The 12367-nt window shown below is 39.2% G+C and overlaps 2 protein-coding genes across 2 annotated transcripts; one reads left to right on the plus strand and one right to left on the minus strand.

The window, feature by feature from the left end:
• The first annotated feature begins 862 nt into the window (after positions 1-862).
• On the plus strand, positions 863-7271 carry zgc:66455 (uncharacterized protein LOC393502 homolog). Its single transcript, XM_053477372.1, has 6 exons — positions 863-948; positions 1033-1063; positions 2699-3094; positions 3406-4074; positions 4344-4403; positions 5432-7271. Exons 1-6 carry the CDS (start codon positions 871-873, stop codon positions 5794-5796), a joined length of 1599 nt encoding a protein of 532 aa, XP_053333347.1. The 5' UTR covers positions 863-870; the 3' UTR covers positions 5797-7271.
• A 1700-nt stretch (positions 7272-8971) lies between these two features.
• LOC128506880 (uncharacterized) lies at positions 8972-12118 on the minus strand. Its single transcript, XM_053477489.1, has 5 exons — positions 11939-12118; positions 10581-11039; positions 10399-10459; positions 10216-10272; positions 8972-9486 (listed from the first exon to the last, which is right to left on the minus strand). Exons 1-5 carry the CDS (start codon positions 12093-12095, stop codon positions 9414-9416), a joined length of 807 nt encoding a protein of 268 aa, XP_053333464.1. The 5' UTR covers positions 12096-12118; the 3' UTR covers positions 8972-9413.
• Positions 12119-12367: the final 249 nt, after the last annotated feature.

Below are 12367 nucleotides of genomic sequence, written 5' to 3' on the forward strand. Positions count from 1 at the left end.
TTTTCCGGAATGCCTCTTGTACATCGTCTTATTATCATCTGGGAGACGCGTGTTATTTCTTATCAAGAAAAATCTTGCAGGTTGAATAGAAGTAACTTTAGGTCAACATTTGCCAGGGGTATAAATAATTTTGGACTTGACTGTATGGCAGTAGGCAGCCCAGTGGCTTAGTGGTTAGCACTGTGGTCTCGCACCTCCAGGGTCTGGTTTCGATTCCCGCCTTGGGGTCTGTGTGAGTGACGTTTGCATGTTCTCCCCGTGCTTGGTGGGTTTCCTCCAGGTACTCCGGTCTCCTCCCACAGTCCAAAGACGTACAGATTAGGCTAACTGGCGTTCCCAAATTGCCTGTAGTCTGTGAGTGTGTGTGCCCTGCAATGGATTGGCCCCCGCCTCGTACCCTAAGTGACGTGTGAGAGCGTGTTATATAGGTTAATGTTATTATGTTAAATCCCACACAGACTCTATATAAATATTTAAATGTTTTGTATAAACTCTTATGTATCTGTACTTTGGCCAGAACTCGCTCTTTCAGTGTCACCTTTACATTTCATACCTCAGAAAACCAAAAACCAGTCTCAAAAAAAAAATTTTTTCACGTACGTAGGCTTCAACCTGAAATAATAATATCACTGATTACATTAAATCTGATCAGCTTTAATCGTTTAACTATTTCTACAAACAAGTAGAAATAAGAAAGGCTCCTGGTCGAAACCTGGTCGCCGAAGGCTCGTCACGTGATCACCCTCATGCGGTCTCGCGGCGCCCTCTGCCGGTAGCAGCGCAGGCGCGGCGATGTGCGCATGCGCAGCGGACTAATTACCAATAAATGTGCAGGTGAGTTGAGCAGAGCGGCTCTGTGAAGCAGTTACAATGTATCGAGGCTGTTTACTGTACACACTCTATGTCTTATTAATCACGCGCACTGGCGCTGTGCTGAGAGACCGAACGGTAAACTGGTGTTTACACCTGTGGGATTTATACAGAGGTTATTTTATTACATCTCTAACAACTTTGTCTGTTTTTATTAAATAGATGAAGGACCATGATGTCCACATGTCTACAGGTAAAATGAGTTTATAGGCTTTATATCACTCTACACATGTCCTGTTTTAAACCTTTATCTCTAAATGCATTGTGATTTATTTGTATTTTATTATAAATTGGTTAGGATATACAAGAAGTATTTTCTTTTAACCACTGCATGAGAGAAATAATTGAAAACTTCCAAAAATGCTTACATTTTAAAGTGCAAATATTTATTCCCTTTGATCTTTAAAAAAGGAAACACAAAACCACCTTTTATTCGCTCCTTATTTATTTATTTATTTATTTATTTATACACTTAGCTTAAACACTGTATTGATGCTGATTTTGTTAATTTCTTTTATCTCCTACATATAATACAGAAAATGTGTGTGTGCCAAAGCTGCTACTTTTGAAGTTTCTGCAACATAGAAGTAACCAATTACTTGCTTCCCTAAAAATTTAAACTTGCTAATTTCTGCCGTTTTGGATTATGATATGATGGTAATGAGCCATCAAAAATGGTCACTTTTCAAACAGCAATCATTTAAAATGCAAACTGCATATTTCTTTGAGTATTAATACTAAAATTGGTTTAAGCTTCTAGAAGCGTATAATCTGTAAAATATTGTTGATTTTTATCTTTTTTTTTTGGTTAAAGCAAAAAAAAAAAAAATCAGTAGTGTCCGTAACCATATTAAATTCATGTTGCAGTATCTTAAACATTTTGCATTCTTAGAATAATGCACTTTTTTCAGGTTGATGTCTTTTCATGTGAAATCTAAATTGGCCAAGTTTCATCTGAATGAAAATTAAGTTCTTTAAAAGATTTAAATAAAAAAAAACTTAGAGACTTCAGACATAAAAGGGCAAATGCAAAAAAAAAAAAATGCAAATGTTTCTTTTTGTCAGTTAAAAATCTCCACGTGTATGCATGTTTACATACTGTAAAACGAAGCATTGATCATGACTGCTAAATAAAGAAGCTTACAACTGATAACTGACAGAATCCAGAAGCTGTTCAAAGGATTTAAAAGGAAAAAAAAAAACATTATTGTTAAATGGTAGGAAGGTGCAAACCTTTTTACTTTTATCGATTCAACATTTCCCCATAACATGTGATGCACTAATAAATTTTCTGGATTCAGCTTTGATTTGGGCGCACTAAGTGATTCCCAGTTCGTGTACATTCAGGTCATCAGCTGACTTCATTTTATTGCCCCATAACGTTGCTGAGTCTAGACCTGAGCGACTGGAGCAACCCCAGATCATAACAATGTCTTTAGAGGCTTGTACAGTGGACACTATGTATGACGGGTGCATCGCTTCATGAGCGTCCCTTCTTACCCTGACACGGCTGTCGCACTGGAATAGTGTGTTTATAAGACCATGTGACATTTCCCTTTTCTCCAAAGTCCAACCTTTATGCTTCCAAACTCTTTTGGCATTAGTCTTGCTAACATGTGGCTTTCTTATAGACGCTCAGATGTTTTGTCCCAATATTATAAATAATTAAATTTGTTTTTGTGTACTATTCGAGGGTGTACAAACATCTGCAATTAATGTTTAAACTGTGGAGAAAGTGATTAAGTGTCTAAAAGTGTCACCAGTCTTGCTCTTGTGCAGTATATTCCTGTTCTCCCTCATGTTTCCCCTTGTTCCATCTCTGTGGAAGGATCTCACCAGCGAAACGCCTTCTATGCTTTGCAAAGCTGCCACCAGATCCTTTATGGCGACAGTGGTGAATTCTTCTCGCCCGACTACCTGTGCTCCAATCCCGCACTCTGGTGCAACTGGACCATCCAGGTGCAACCTGGGAAACATGTACAGCTCTACCTAGAGGACCTGACCCCAGAGCATGTGTGCCACCTGAAGACGGATCAGATCCACCTGGATGAGGCTCCGGTCTCTGGTGGCGGGAGACGCATCTTGGAGCACTGCTGGAGAAGGAGCATGTATACGTCCGCCTCGAGCACAGTGCACGTGGTACAGCTTATCCGCCAAAACCCGAACCCACCACACCGCGGGTTTTATGGGGCGTACCAGGCCTTTGGAATTCCAAAAACTCCAGGTAACTCAAAAGTTATTGTTTGATGTAACTTTTATGCTGTTGGTTATGAGCAGTGGAATCCTTAATGACCATGATGATGAGCTGTTACATACTGTATGTCTATCATGAAAGCTATTTTACTTACATTAACTTTCTGAGAAAAGTTTGATTTGTGGATATTGACAGCATTGGTGTACATTGTGCATGTTTGTTGACTTCAGACTGGGGATAAATGGGTGAGGTGTTCTGTTCTGACTGAAGGTACTAATGACGGTTAGATCCAAATTGAATGTCCAAACCACTTACATGTACTTCTGTTTTTATTCTTGCAGATCAATTTGAGATGATGTCAGAGAAAGATCAAGTCCCGTTGAAGGAAACCGAAGACAAAGATGCAGTGAATCAGATCCCCATACATGAAAACATTTCAAATGATCTAGATGAGAATGCTGAAGATGTTCATACTGAGCATGTGGAAGCCAACCACAGCATTATCCCTCAGGTAAATAAGAGTTTCACAGTCAATGCAGGATCTTTCGGAGAGAGCCGGAAGATCAGAGGCCAAGAAGCGAATAACCAAGATGTACCCTTTAATGGTGAGTTGGCTGAGGAGGAGGAGGAGGAGGATGATGAGGAGCTGGTTAACTGGATAACTATGGAGCAATACACTCCTGTGTGGTTTGACGGACCACATGGCCCACATAACCCAGCTCCCACCCACACCACGCACACCATCTCCACGTCTGCTGATACCACACTGACGCGGTCCACCAAAAAGAGAGTGCGTAAAAGAAAGCCGGGTCTCGGACAGTCGTTTCCCACGAAAGCTACCATGAAGAAAAATGAGGTTGCGCGCTTGAACCAAGTGGCTTCTTCGAGTTCTGAAGATCCAGCAGAGGACACGATGGCAGAGCAGACAGTTTCCATAGACATATTAAAGTCTGATGATGATACAACTTTGCAAGAGCATGTTGGTCTTGACGAGAACAGAGAAATCAAAGGTACTGTATGTCTTTATTGTTTGCTTGAAGTGGTTACATTTTTATGAATAGGAAAATTCTAATGTCTTGATCCAAATGATCGTTTTCCTCTTTTCATGATTATGGATGTTTTTGTTTTGGGGAAATCGTATGCTTCTAAAGTAAGCTTTAGTATCACTTAGACACTATTTATTTACATGTGCAACACTTCAAAGATTCAGTACCATGGAGAGGGGGGTTATTATCAAATTTGCACTTGTCAATCTTTTTAACATTGTTTATCTGCACAGAGAAATCTCCTCCGGTCCAAACCTTCAGACTTGCAACAGAAACTCCGCATTTAACAGTGGGTGAGTGTTGCATCAAACTCCTTTTTATTTATATATTTTAGCTCCTATTTATTGTACGGCATGTGCAGGTTCGGTCATTTCCTTTTCTGCATGAAGTAGTCACTAAGAGTTTCCCAGATGTGCTCTTCAGAAGTTGCCAAACTATCCAGTCCCAGCTGTACAAATGATACCTTTTGTGATTTGTGGCGATGCACAAAAAGTTTCCCTTATGCAAATGTTGATGATGTGTTAAAGAAAAATCGAAACCCCATTCTTTACATTGCTGTCCTATGTAAACTCTACTTTGGTGTTTGGTGCCACTTCACATATCTTCTATGCTTATATGCTGTTCATCAGTTTTTTTCAACTCTGTGGCAGCCATGTTCCTTCTTCAGAAAGTACAGTGATCCGTGGTTACATAACCAAGTATGTCTTAAAAAATTGCAAAATAGTTAAACTTCATTAAAACAATTTTCATAATAGTACAATTGGAAAAAAAAGGTGCAGCCCAAATTTCAGCAGTTGGTTAAGCGTCCCTCACATCAGCCATCACTCTGGCTTGTATAAATCATCTTTACTGTATGTAGTGTTTAAAACAATGTTTGAGAGAACACATGTGGAGGGATCTTAGACCTCATTGAGGTTCTTGTGGTTTTTGTTATGAATCGCTCAGGCTGGAGACTGCAATAAAATGGTGGAACCATCCTTGCAATCTTTCCTTAGTTTTTTTTCTTTTCTTTTCTTCCCCTCCTCCTCTGATTGCAACCCACAACTTTTTAACTCCAGTGCTGCTTAGCAAAAACACTGGGATTTGTATCCTGGACAGAAGATTCGCTTCTTTTGTGGAACTTATCTAAAATCATCTGTTTACTGAGGGTGGCATCTCCTTGATTATTAAAATGATAAAAGTAAAATTTTTGCAGCATTTTTTTTTCTTACTCATTCTTAAAACATACATTTCTAGCGATCCCTTCCGCTGTCATTTTCTTCCCTGATGCGGTGTAATTGCCTGCTATATTAAACAAGTCGTTTTTTCTTTCCGTGTCCAGACTGCAGCAGGACTTCAGCCCCCACTCTCCTTTATGCTGTGTGTTTCCTGCTCTGCTTCCTTATCGCACTGCTGTTGGTAGTATTGGCGGTGATGTACCGTCGTTACCACCATGGGACATTCTTGCCCCGCTGCCGGCCCAGCAGTAGCAGCAACATCACGGGCAACGACATCAACAATAATCCTACCTCAGGACGTGGAGATGATTGCAGGGCCTCCAGATCCCACCCTCCTCCTCCTCCACCACCACCACCACCACTTCGTATGGCTGGTGGAGCCCGTGACCTTCCTCTGCTCCGGTTCAGCTCTCTGACTCCCCCTGGAGGATTTGAGGGCAAACTGCAGAAGGAGAATGACGCGCGTTGAACTGCGCGGAAATTATTTAGCAGCTGCAATTTAAGTTTTTTATTATTATTATTATTATTATTATTAATTTATTTTAATTATATTCTTTTTTTTTTTTTTTTTTTTTTTTTAGTTCTGCTGCGAAATGTTATTCAGTATTTGGTAAATTATTTGTTTGCATATATTTGCCTTTTTTACTTTTTGCAATTTATGTATTTGGGTTGTTTACAAAAATGACTAGAGCTGCCGTTGTTGTCCTGTGTTTCTTTTTAAAGTACGTTGGGTGTTCAAATCAAACCGGGACGGGGCAGATTATTAAATCTGAGAGTAAAAACTCCCTTTATTTCTCTATATAATTTCCAGATACACTAATGCACTTATCCCAATGTTTCACTAGTGCTTGGATTCCATCATGGTAGAAAGTTTTCTCAGTACGCCAAAGCCGTGATCAGACTGCCTGATTGATACCAGTTACGCACTTGCGCAAGACAGGTCTAAGGTAATAAAAGTCTTAAAACCGATTAGGCGCGATAAGCGGGCCCAAGCACCTGCACAATCGCATCTTGGATTAAAATATGGGGTATTTTATGTTAAGAATTTCAATAAGCTGAAGCATCACACAAAAGCATCACTGTTACTCAATGTGAGGTCATTCAATATAACGTCACACAAAATTATTAACCACTTTTTGGCATAAGTTTAAGGCATTGTCATAGCTGACCCATTTGAGAAATCAAAAATCCATCTACAATTTTGCGTCCTTGATCTATTGAGATCACATCGGCCCGGTTTGGTGACGATCGTAAAATCCACTATGAGGGGTATATCAAATTCCATCAGGTGTGTTTTGCAAATGACCTAAAATATCTGAGTTCCTGTTGAGCCCATACTGTACATGCAGAGCGAAAGTTGTTCAGCTCAATGAGCTCTAAATGTATACCCGGTTTCATATGTATACGTGCAAGTGTGTGCGAGCTATGCAGTAAAACCTTTAAATACGCCGAGGGCCAGGCCACTCAGACATCCTAATGGCAGCAGATTCCAACTTGTCAACCTTATAGTGCATGTTACATGTTAAGACCCCCAAAGAGCCCTGAGTGGTGGAAAAAAAAACTTCAAGGAGATAGAGGGCCATCGTGCACTATGATGTTTTGGGGTGTTGCATGGGCCCTAATTATTTAGACATACTGTAAGCTATTATGGAATTAAATGTTTTTTTTTTAATGAGTTAGGATGGCTTAGTGGTTAGCACTGTCGCCTTCAGCGTCTGGGTTTGATTCCCACCTTGGGGGGTGGGTGTGCATGGAGTGTGCATGTTCTATACGTGCTTGATGAGTTTCCTTCCACAGTCCAAAGACTTGTGGATTAGGCTATTGGTGCCCCCAAATTTGCCCAATAGTGTGTGAATGGGTGCGTGATAGGTGTCACCTTGTCCGGGGTGTATCCTGCCCCGGGCTCCTGCCCCCAGCAAGGTGAAAAAGTATTGGCCCCTTCATATGTTATACTGTATATACAGTGTCAAGAACAAGTACAGTAAACCTTTTGGAATTTCATGGTTTTCTGCATTAATTTGTAATAAAATTTGCCATGAGGGCAAGTTCCTGTGAATGAGTGTGTCTGCCAACTCATCAGTGGATTGTCTACCTGTCCAGGGGGTACCAAGCCTCATGCCATAAGGCTCCTGGGATAGGCTCCAGGCCCCCCTGACCCTATTTACTCATCAAAAAAAGAAACGTCCCTTTTTCAGGACTGTGTATTTCAACAATAATGTTGTAAAAATCCAAATAACTTTACAGATCTTCATTGTAAAGGGTTTAAACAATGTTTTTTCATGCATGTTCAATTAACCATAATCAATTAATTAACATGCACCTGTGGAATGGTCGTTAAGACCTTAACAGCTTACAGAAAGTAGGCATTTAAGGTCACAGTTCTAAAAACGCAGGACACTAAAGAGACTTGTCTACCGACTGTGAAAAACACCCAAAGAAAAATGCCCAGGGTCCCTGCTCATCTGCGTGAACGTGCATTAGGCATGCTGCAGGGAGGCATGAGGACTGCTGATGTGGCTAGGCCAATAAATTGCCATGTCCGCACCGTGAGACGCCTAAGACGGCGCTACAGGGAGACAGGAAGGACAGCTGATCATCCTCGCAGTGGAAGACCACGTGTAACAACACCTGCACAGGATCGGTACATCCGAATATCACACCTGCGTGACAGGTACAGGATGGCCACAACAACTGCCCGAGTCACACCAGGAACACACAATCCCTCCATCAGTGCTCAGACTGTCCCCGCAATAGGCAATCCATGAGGAGGAGATGCACTGCAGTACTTCAAGCAGCTGGTGGCCACACCAGATACTGACTGGTACTTTTGATTTTGAGCCTCCCTTCATTCAGGGACACATTGGGAAACATTTTTAGTTTATGTCTTATGGTGTTGACTCTTTTAGTGTTCATACAAATATTTACACATTAAGTTTACTGAGGGTAAAAACAGTTGAAAGTCAGAGGACGTTTCTTATTTTGCTGAGTTTGCATTGGTCGTTTTGGATTAGCTTAAAATAAATTTTATGTACATGAATATTGTAAATATAGTTTGCTATAGTTGGATACACACACTGCTCCAAAAATTTACACGGGAGTAAGACCTCAGAAAGATGGCGCCAAAACAGAGCATGAGTGAGGCCCTTAAACTGCTTAAAAGGACTCTCAACTGCTCAGATGTATAATGAGATAAAAATGCTTATTGCTCTAAATAGGGGCGTCTGCCAAATGTCATAATTTTTAAAAAAGTTAAACCATACAGTAGCGTGAGCTGGCTGACTGATTATTTACAATGTGTTGTTTATTTTCAGTATAAGAAAGCTTAGGTTCTGTATTAAATCCAAGATGTTAATCTATAGTGTCTATAAACAGAGAAATTAACCAGCTTGTTTGTGTTTTATGAGGATTTTGGTGGCTTGTAAGTGCATTGCCATTGCCACTGTATACACTATCGCCTTGAGTGGTGTGTATAGCCACGCCCACCTCGAAGGGATTTATATCATAATCATTTGCACTCATCGCTTTCTGTATACTGTTTACATACGCAATTATGGTAGTTATGTATATAATATATGTTATATATAAGTTTTTTTTCTGTCTGTGTCAGTCTGAGAATCAAATCCATAACCAGACAAACGTTTGCTTGTGCATCTACTCGGAAATCTTTATTATTTTGTTTAGTTAAAGAGAAAGACATCCTTTTCCCAGTGAAATGAATACAATATGTATGTATGTATGTATATTACATCTATTAAACATACATAAATCTCTGGTATTATAACAGAAGGGTTATTTAAAAATATATTAAAAATAATATTTCAGTTCTGGACATTCTTCACCACATCCACGCTTGTTGACCTGTTAACTTGTTAAAATTGGATCTGAAGAATAATCCAACAATAACTCATCCAAATCAGACAAGTCACATTCATTAAAGGTCGTATACAATCGATCTCCAGTCTACATTCATACAACTTGCAACCGGACACCCCCTATCCCCCCCCTTTAAAGTAGATGAGAGAAGCCCAGGATAGCTTAATTTCTGGCAAAGAAGTAATCTGAGTGTCTGATCAGGTGTACCATGACCTATTGATTAGGACACTCAGCAAGGTAGTCAGAGGGACTCAGGTCGGGGAAGGACTGCATGAATTTGTTGAACCTGCAAGACATAATGAGAGAAATAAGGATCAGAATAGAACCTGAGAGTTTTTCTCAAACACAAGACTGTCATGATTTATTATTATGGCACAATAATGTAACATGAGACCTGAAACTCGCTCTGCTTTTGCAGTTTTGGTCTGATTTGGTCTGGTTTGATTTAAGAACTCTTTACAGTTTCTATGATGCAGCTCAATCGGTATGGTGTACTGTTTTATAAAGAAAAAGAAATGCTTGAGTTGAAGAACTTTCTGTTGTGTGAGAAAACTGAAACATTCGAAAACATTCTGTTTTTTTTCCAAAAAAAATATAATTGTGTATGCATATTTACAAAAAAAAAAAAACTAAGCATGGATCATCAGATAAGAATGATTTAGTTTTATTTTTTTTAAAAAAGGTCTTTTTCACCTAGCCCAGACACTTTTTAGCACCAAAACGTAGCCATAAGTTAATTGAGGGCTCTTTTAATTATGCTTACATTTTATGGTTAAATTTGATTTCAGTTCAGGCCAAGTGGAATGACTGCTATACTGTATACTGTATGTGGTATGTTTTTTTTTTTTATGAAGAATAACACTATGTAAAACTACCTAGTTTACTCAGCTCGGCTTTTTAGTGTCATGATTTCACAGTTCACCTTGTAAACGAGCTCACATTTTACAACGATATAAACTGGAATATATTTCTTAAAAATATCTCTAGTGTTAAAAAAAATCTTTTCTGTACTTACAGATCCTCCATGATGTCGTTAGCACCTTCCTGTTCAGGTCCGGGGTTGGTGTTGGACCTTAAAAGAGAAGAAAAATCCTTATTGTTTTCTTTAAATGATACATAACAATCACTATTAGACATGGTCCGATTGCAGATTATGCTTCAATTTTATCACTAGTGTTCCTGATGACTGTTTACTCACGGTTTGGTTAAAATAGTCAACATGCAGTTGGTGGCTAAAGTGATGTCATCATTAAGCAGCGCTTTAAAGTAAACAAGATCAAACAGAGAATTTGTTACAATGTGATACAATCTGTTGCTCTAATTTGGACAACCAGCTAAATGTGTAATAGAAAAACACATTTATAGGATGCTAGTCCTCACCATTGCAGTTCGTGTTGCACACGTTGAAGGAGGATACATTGGGCGCGGTGCAGGCGACAGCATCAGGAATCAGGAACAGGCTGTAGAGCGTCCACTTCTGGGAGCCATTGGAAGGAGGAGACATATGTTCATCACTGTGTGAACTGTTGACTCCATGGAGACCAGGTGGAGTGGTGTGGTTGTTCATGGGCGCCATCTGGGTCATATTTTTGGGTTTAGAGCTCTGTGTAGTATTCGAAGGGGAGGCCAGGGCAGGTTTAGTGGTCACTTTAATAGGGGCCTTAGTCGTGGGTTTAGCGGCGGGTTTAGCGGCGGGTTTAGCGGCGGCTTTAGCAGCGGCTTTAGCAGAACTTTTCGGGGCACTTCTGACACTGCGGCTTTTCACAGTTTCAGTCGGTGGAGTGATCTGTATGGTGAAATTGGTGTTAAAGTTAGCAACCGTTTCTGCCTGGCGCACAACTGTAAAAGAAACAAAAAGGAAAAATATTAAAGTCTGTTTGGGGGTTTCCCAACAATAAGTAAATAAATGAATGAAATGCTTGGAATGTTGTGTTGATAATTTAAAAATCAATAAAATGATAAGAAACAAATACAATTTGAACACGAGCTATTACTACATTCAATGCTTTCTGCGTGTGTTTGTAAACAAAAAAAAACATATATATATGGCAGAAATTGTTTCCTACAAATCTTAAATGTTATGTATGAAATAAAATATTAAAATAACTTGTTGCCATTTAGTAATTTAGTAATTGTGGTTGGTTTGTTTATTCGAGGACTATTTTGGAATTACTGTATTACAGAATATATAAAGCACTCTAGTGAATCTTTTTTTCTGTTTTTTGCCATGAAATTATTCCTTACCTCCTTTTGGTAAATTTGCATTAGCATTTATTCTGTTATAATTATTATTTATCAGCTAAAAGCAATGTAAAAACTGTAGGTTTGTTAACAGACATATTTGCAAAAAAAAAAAACAGGAGAAAAATAGAAAAATCTGTTTGCAGTTAAAACCAATACATTTATACGTGCATAAATATTTGCAAATGTGCATTAATATATAATCAATATTATATAATGTGAATTTATTGTCAAGCCAAGGTTGCTACTTTTTAACTTGGAATATAAAGTTTGTTTTCCCCAAAACGCTTTTCATCTTCTATTTTTAGGTAGGCTGGATATTTTTTTATTCTATTATAATGTATGTATAATCATGTAATGGTTTGCATACCCAATATATAACCCAATATATAGATATTTAATCACGTACGAGGTTAAAGTAATAGGTTAGGGTTAGGGTTAACCATATTACTGTATCATAGCAAGGATAGCTTTAACAAATATAATCTTGAACTCACTTTTTGCAATCACGGCATCACGTTCCGGCATGGTTGGGGGTACAGCAGATTGTAGGTCCTTCACCAGCTGGCACTTTGTCAGCACCACCCCATCAATCACAACGGGGGTCAGGAAAAGCAGAACCGCCAACATCTCCAATTCGACACGGATCCCCATGCTGCACTCTGTGTTTGTCCACAGTCTGGCAGGTGGCTTGTGCCGCCTGCTATTTATTGTGTCCTGAGCGACTGGGCTTAACAAAGCCTCCCAGGTCATGTGAAATGCAAAAATGTGTAAAACAATGATCTCATGGCTACTTTGCACAAGCAAACTCTCCCTCTGAGAAAGAAGAGAAAAGAAAAGAAAAGAGAAGAGAAGTTCAGTGATTTTGAATGTCAGTCTTTGTGACCTAACTCTGCAAACAATGGGTTTTTCTTTGAATCTTTTTA

Source organism: Clarias gariepinus, chromosome 18 (genome assembly GCF_024256425.1).
Source record: "Clarias gariepinus isolate MV-2021 ecotype Netherlands chromosome 18, CGAR_prim_01v2, whole genome shotgun sequence".
Taxonomy (NCBI): Eukaryota; Metazoa; Chordata; class Actinopteri; order Siluriformes; family Clariidae; genus Clarias; species Clarias gariepinus.

Bases quoted from the DNA above. Each gene is read 5' to 3' on its own strand.
- LOC128506880 (XM_053477489.1), bottom strand. From the start codon at position 12,095: ATGGGGATCCGTGTCGAATTGGAGATGTTGGCGGTTCTGCTTTTCCTG. The intron at 11,040-11,938 runs GTGAGTTCAAGA...TTTCTTTTACAG, and splicing joins TGATGCCGTGATTGCAAAAA to TTGTGCGCCAGGCAGAAACG. The intron at 9,487-10,215 runs GTAAGTACAGAA...TATGTCTTGCAG, and splicing joins AACGACATCATGGAGGATCT to GTTCAACAAATTCATGCAGT.
- zgc:66455 (XM_053477372.1), top strand. From the start codon at position 871: ATGTATCGAGGCTGTTTACTGTACACACTCTATGTCTTATTAATCACG. The intron at 4,075-4,343 runs GTACTGTATGTC...TTATCTGCACAG, and splicing joins CGAGAACAGAGAAATCAAAG to AGAAATCTCCTCCGGTCCAA. The intron at 4,404-5,431 runs GTGAGTGTTGCA...TTCCGTGTCCAG, and splicing joins AACTCCGCATTTAACAGTGG to ACTGCAGCAGGACTTCAGCC.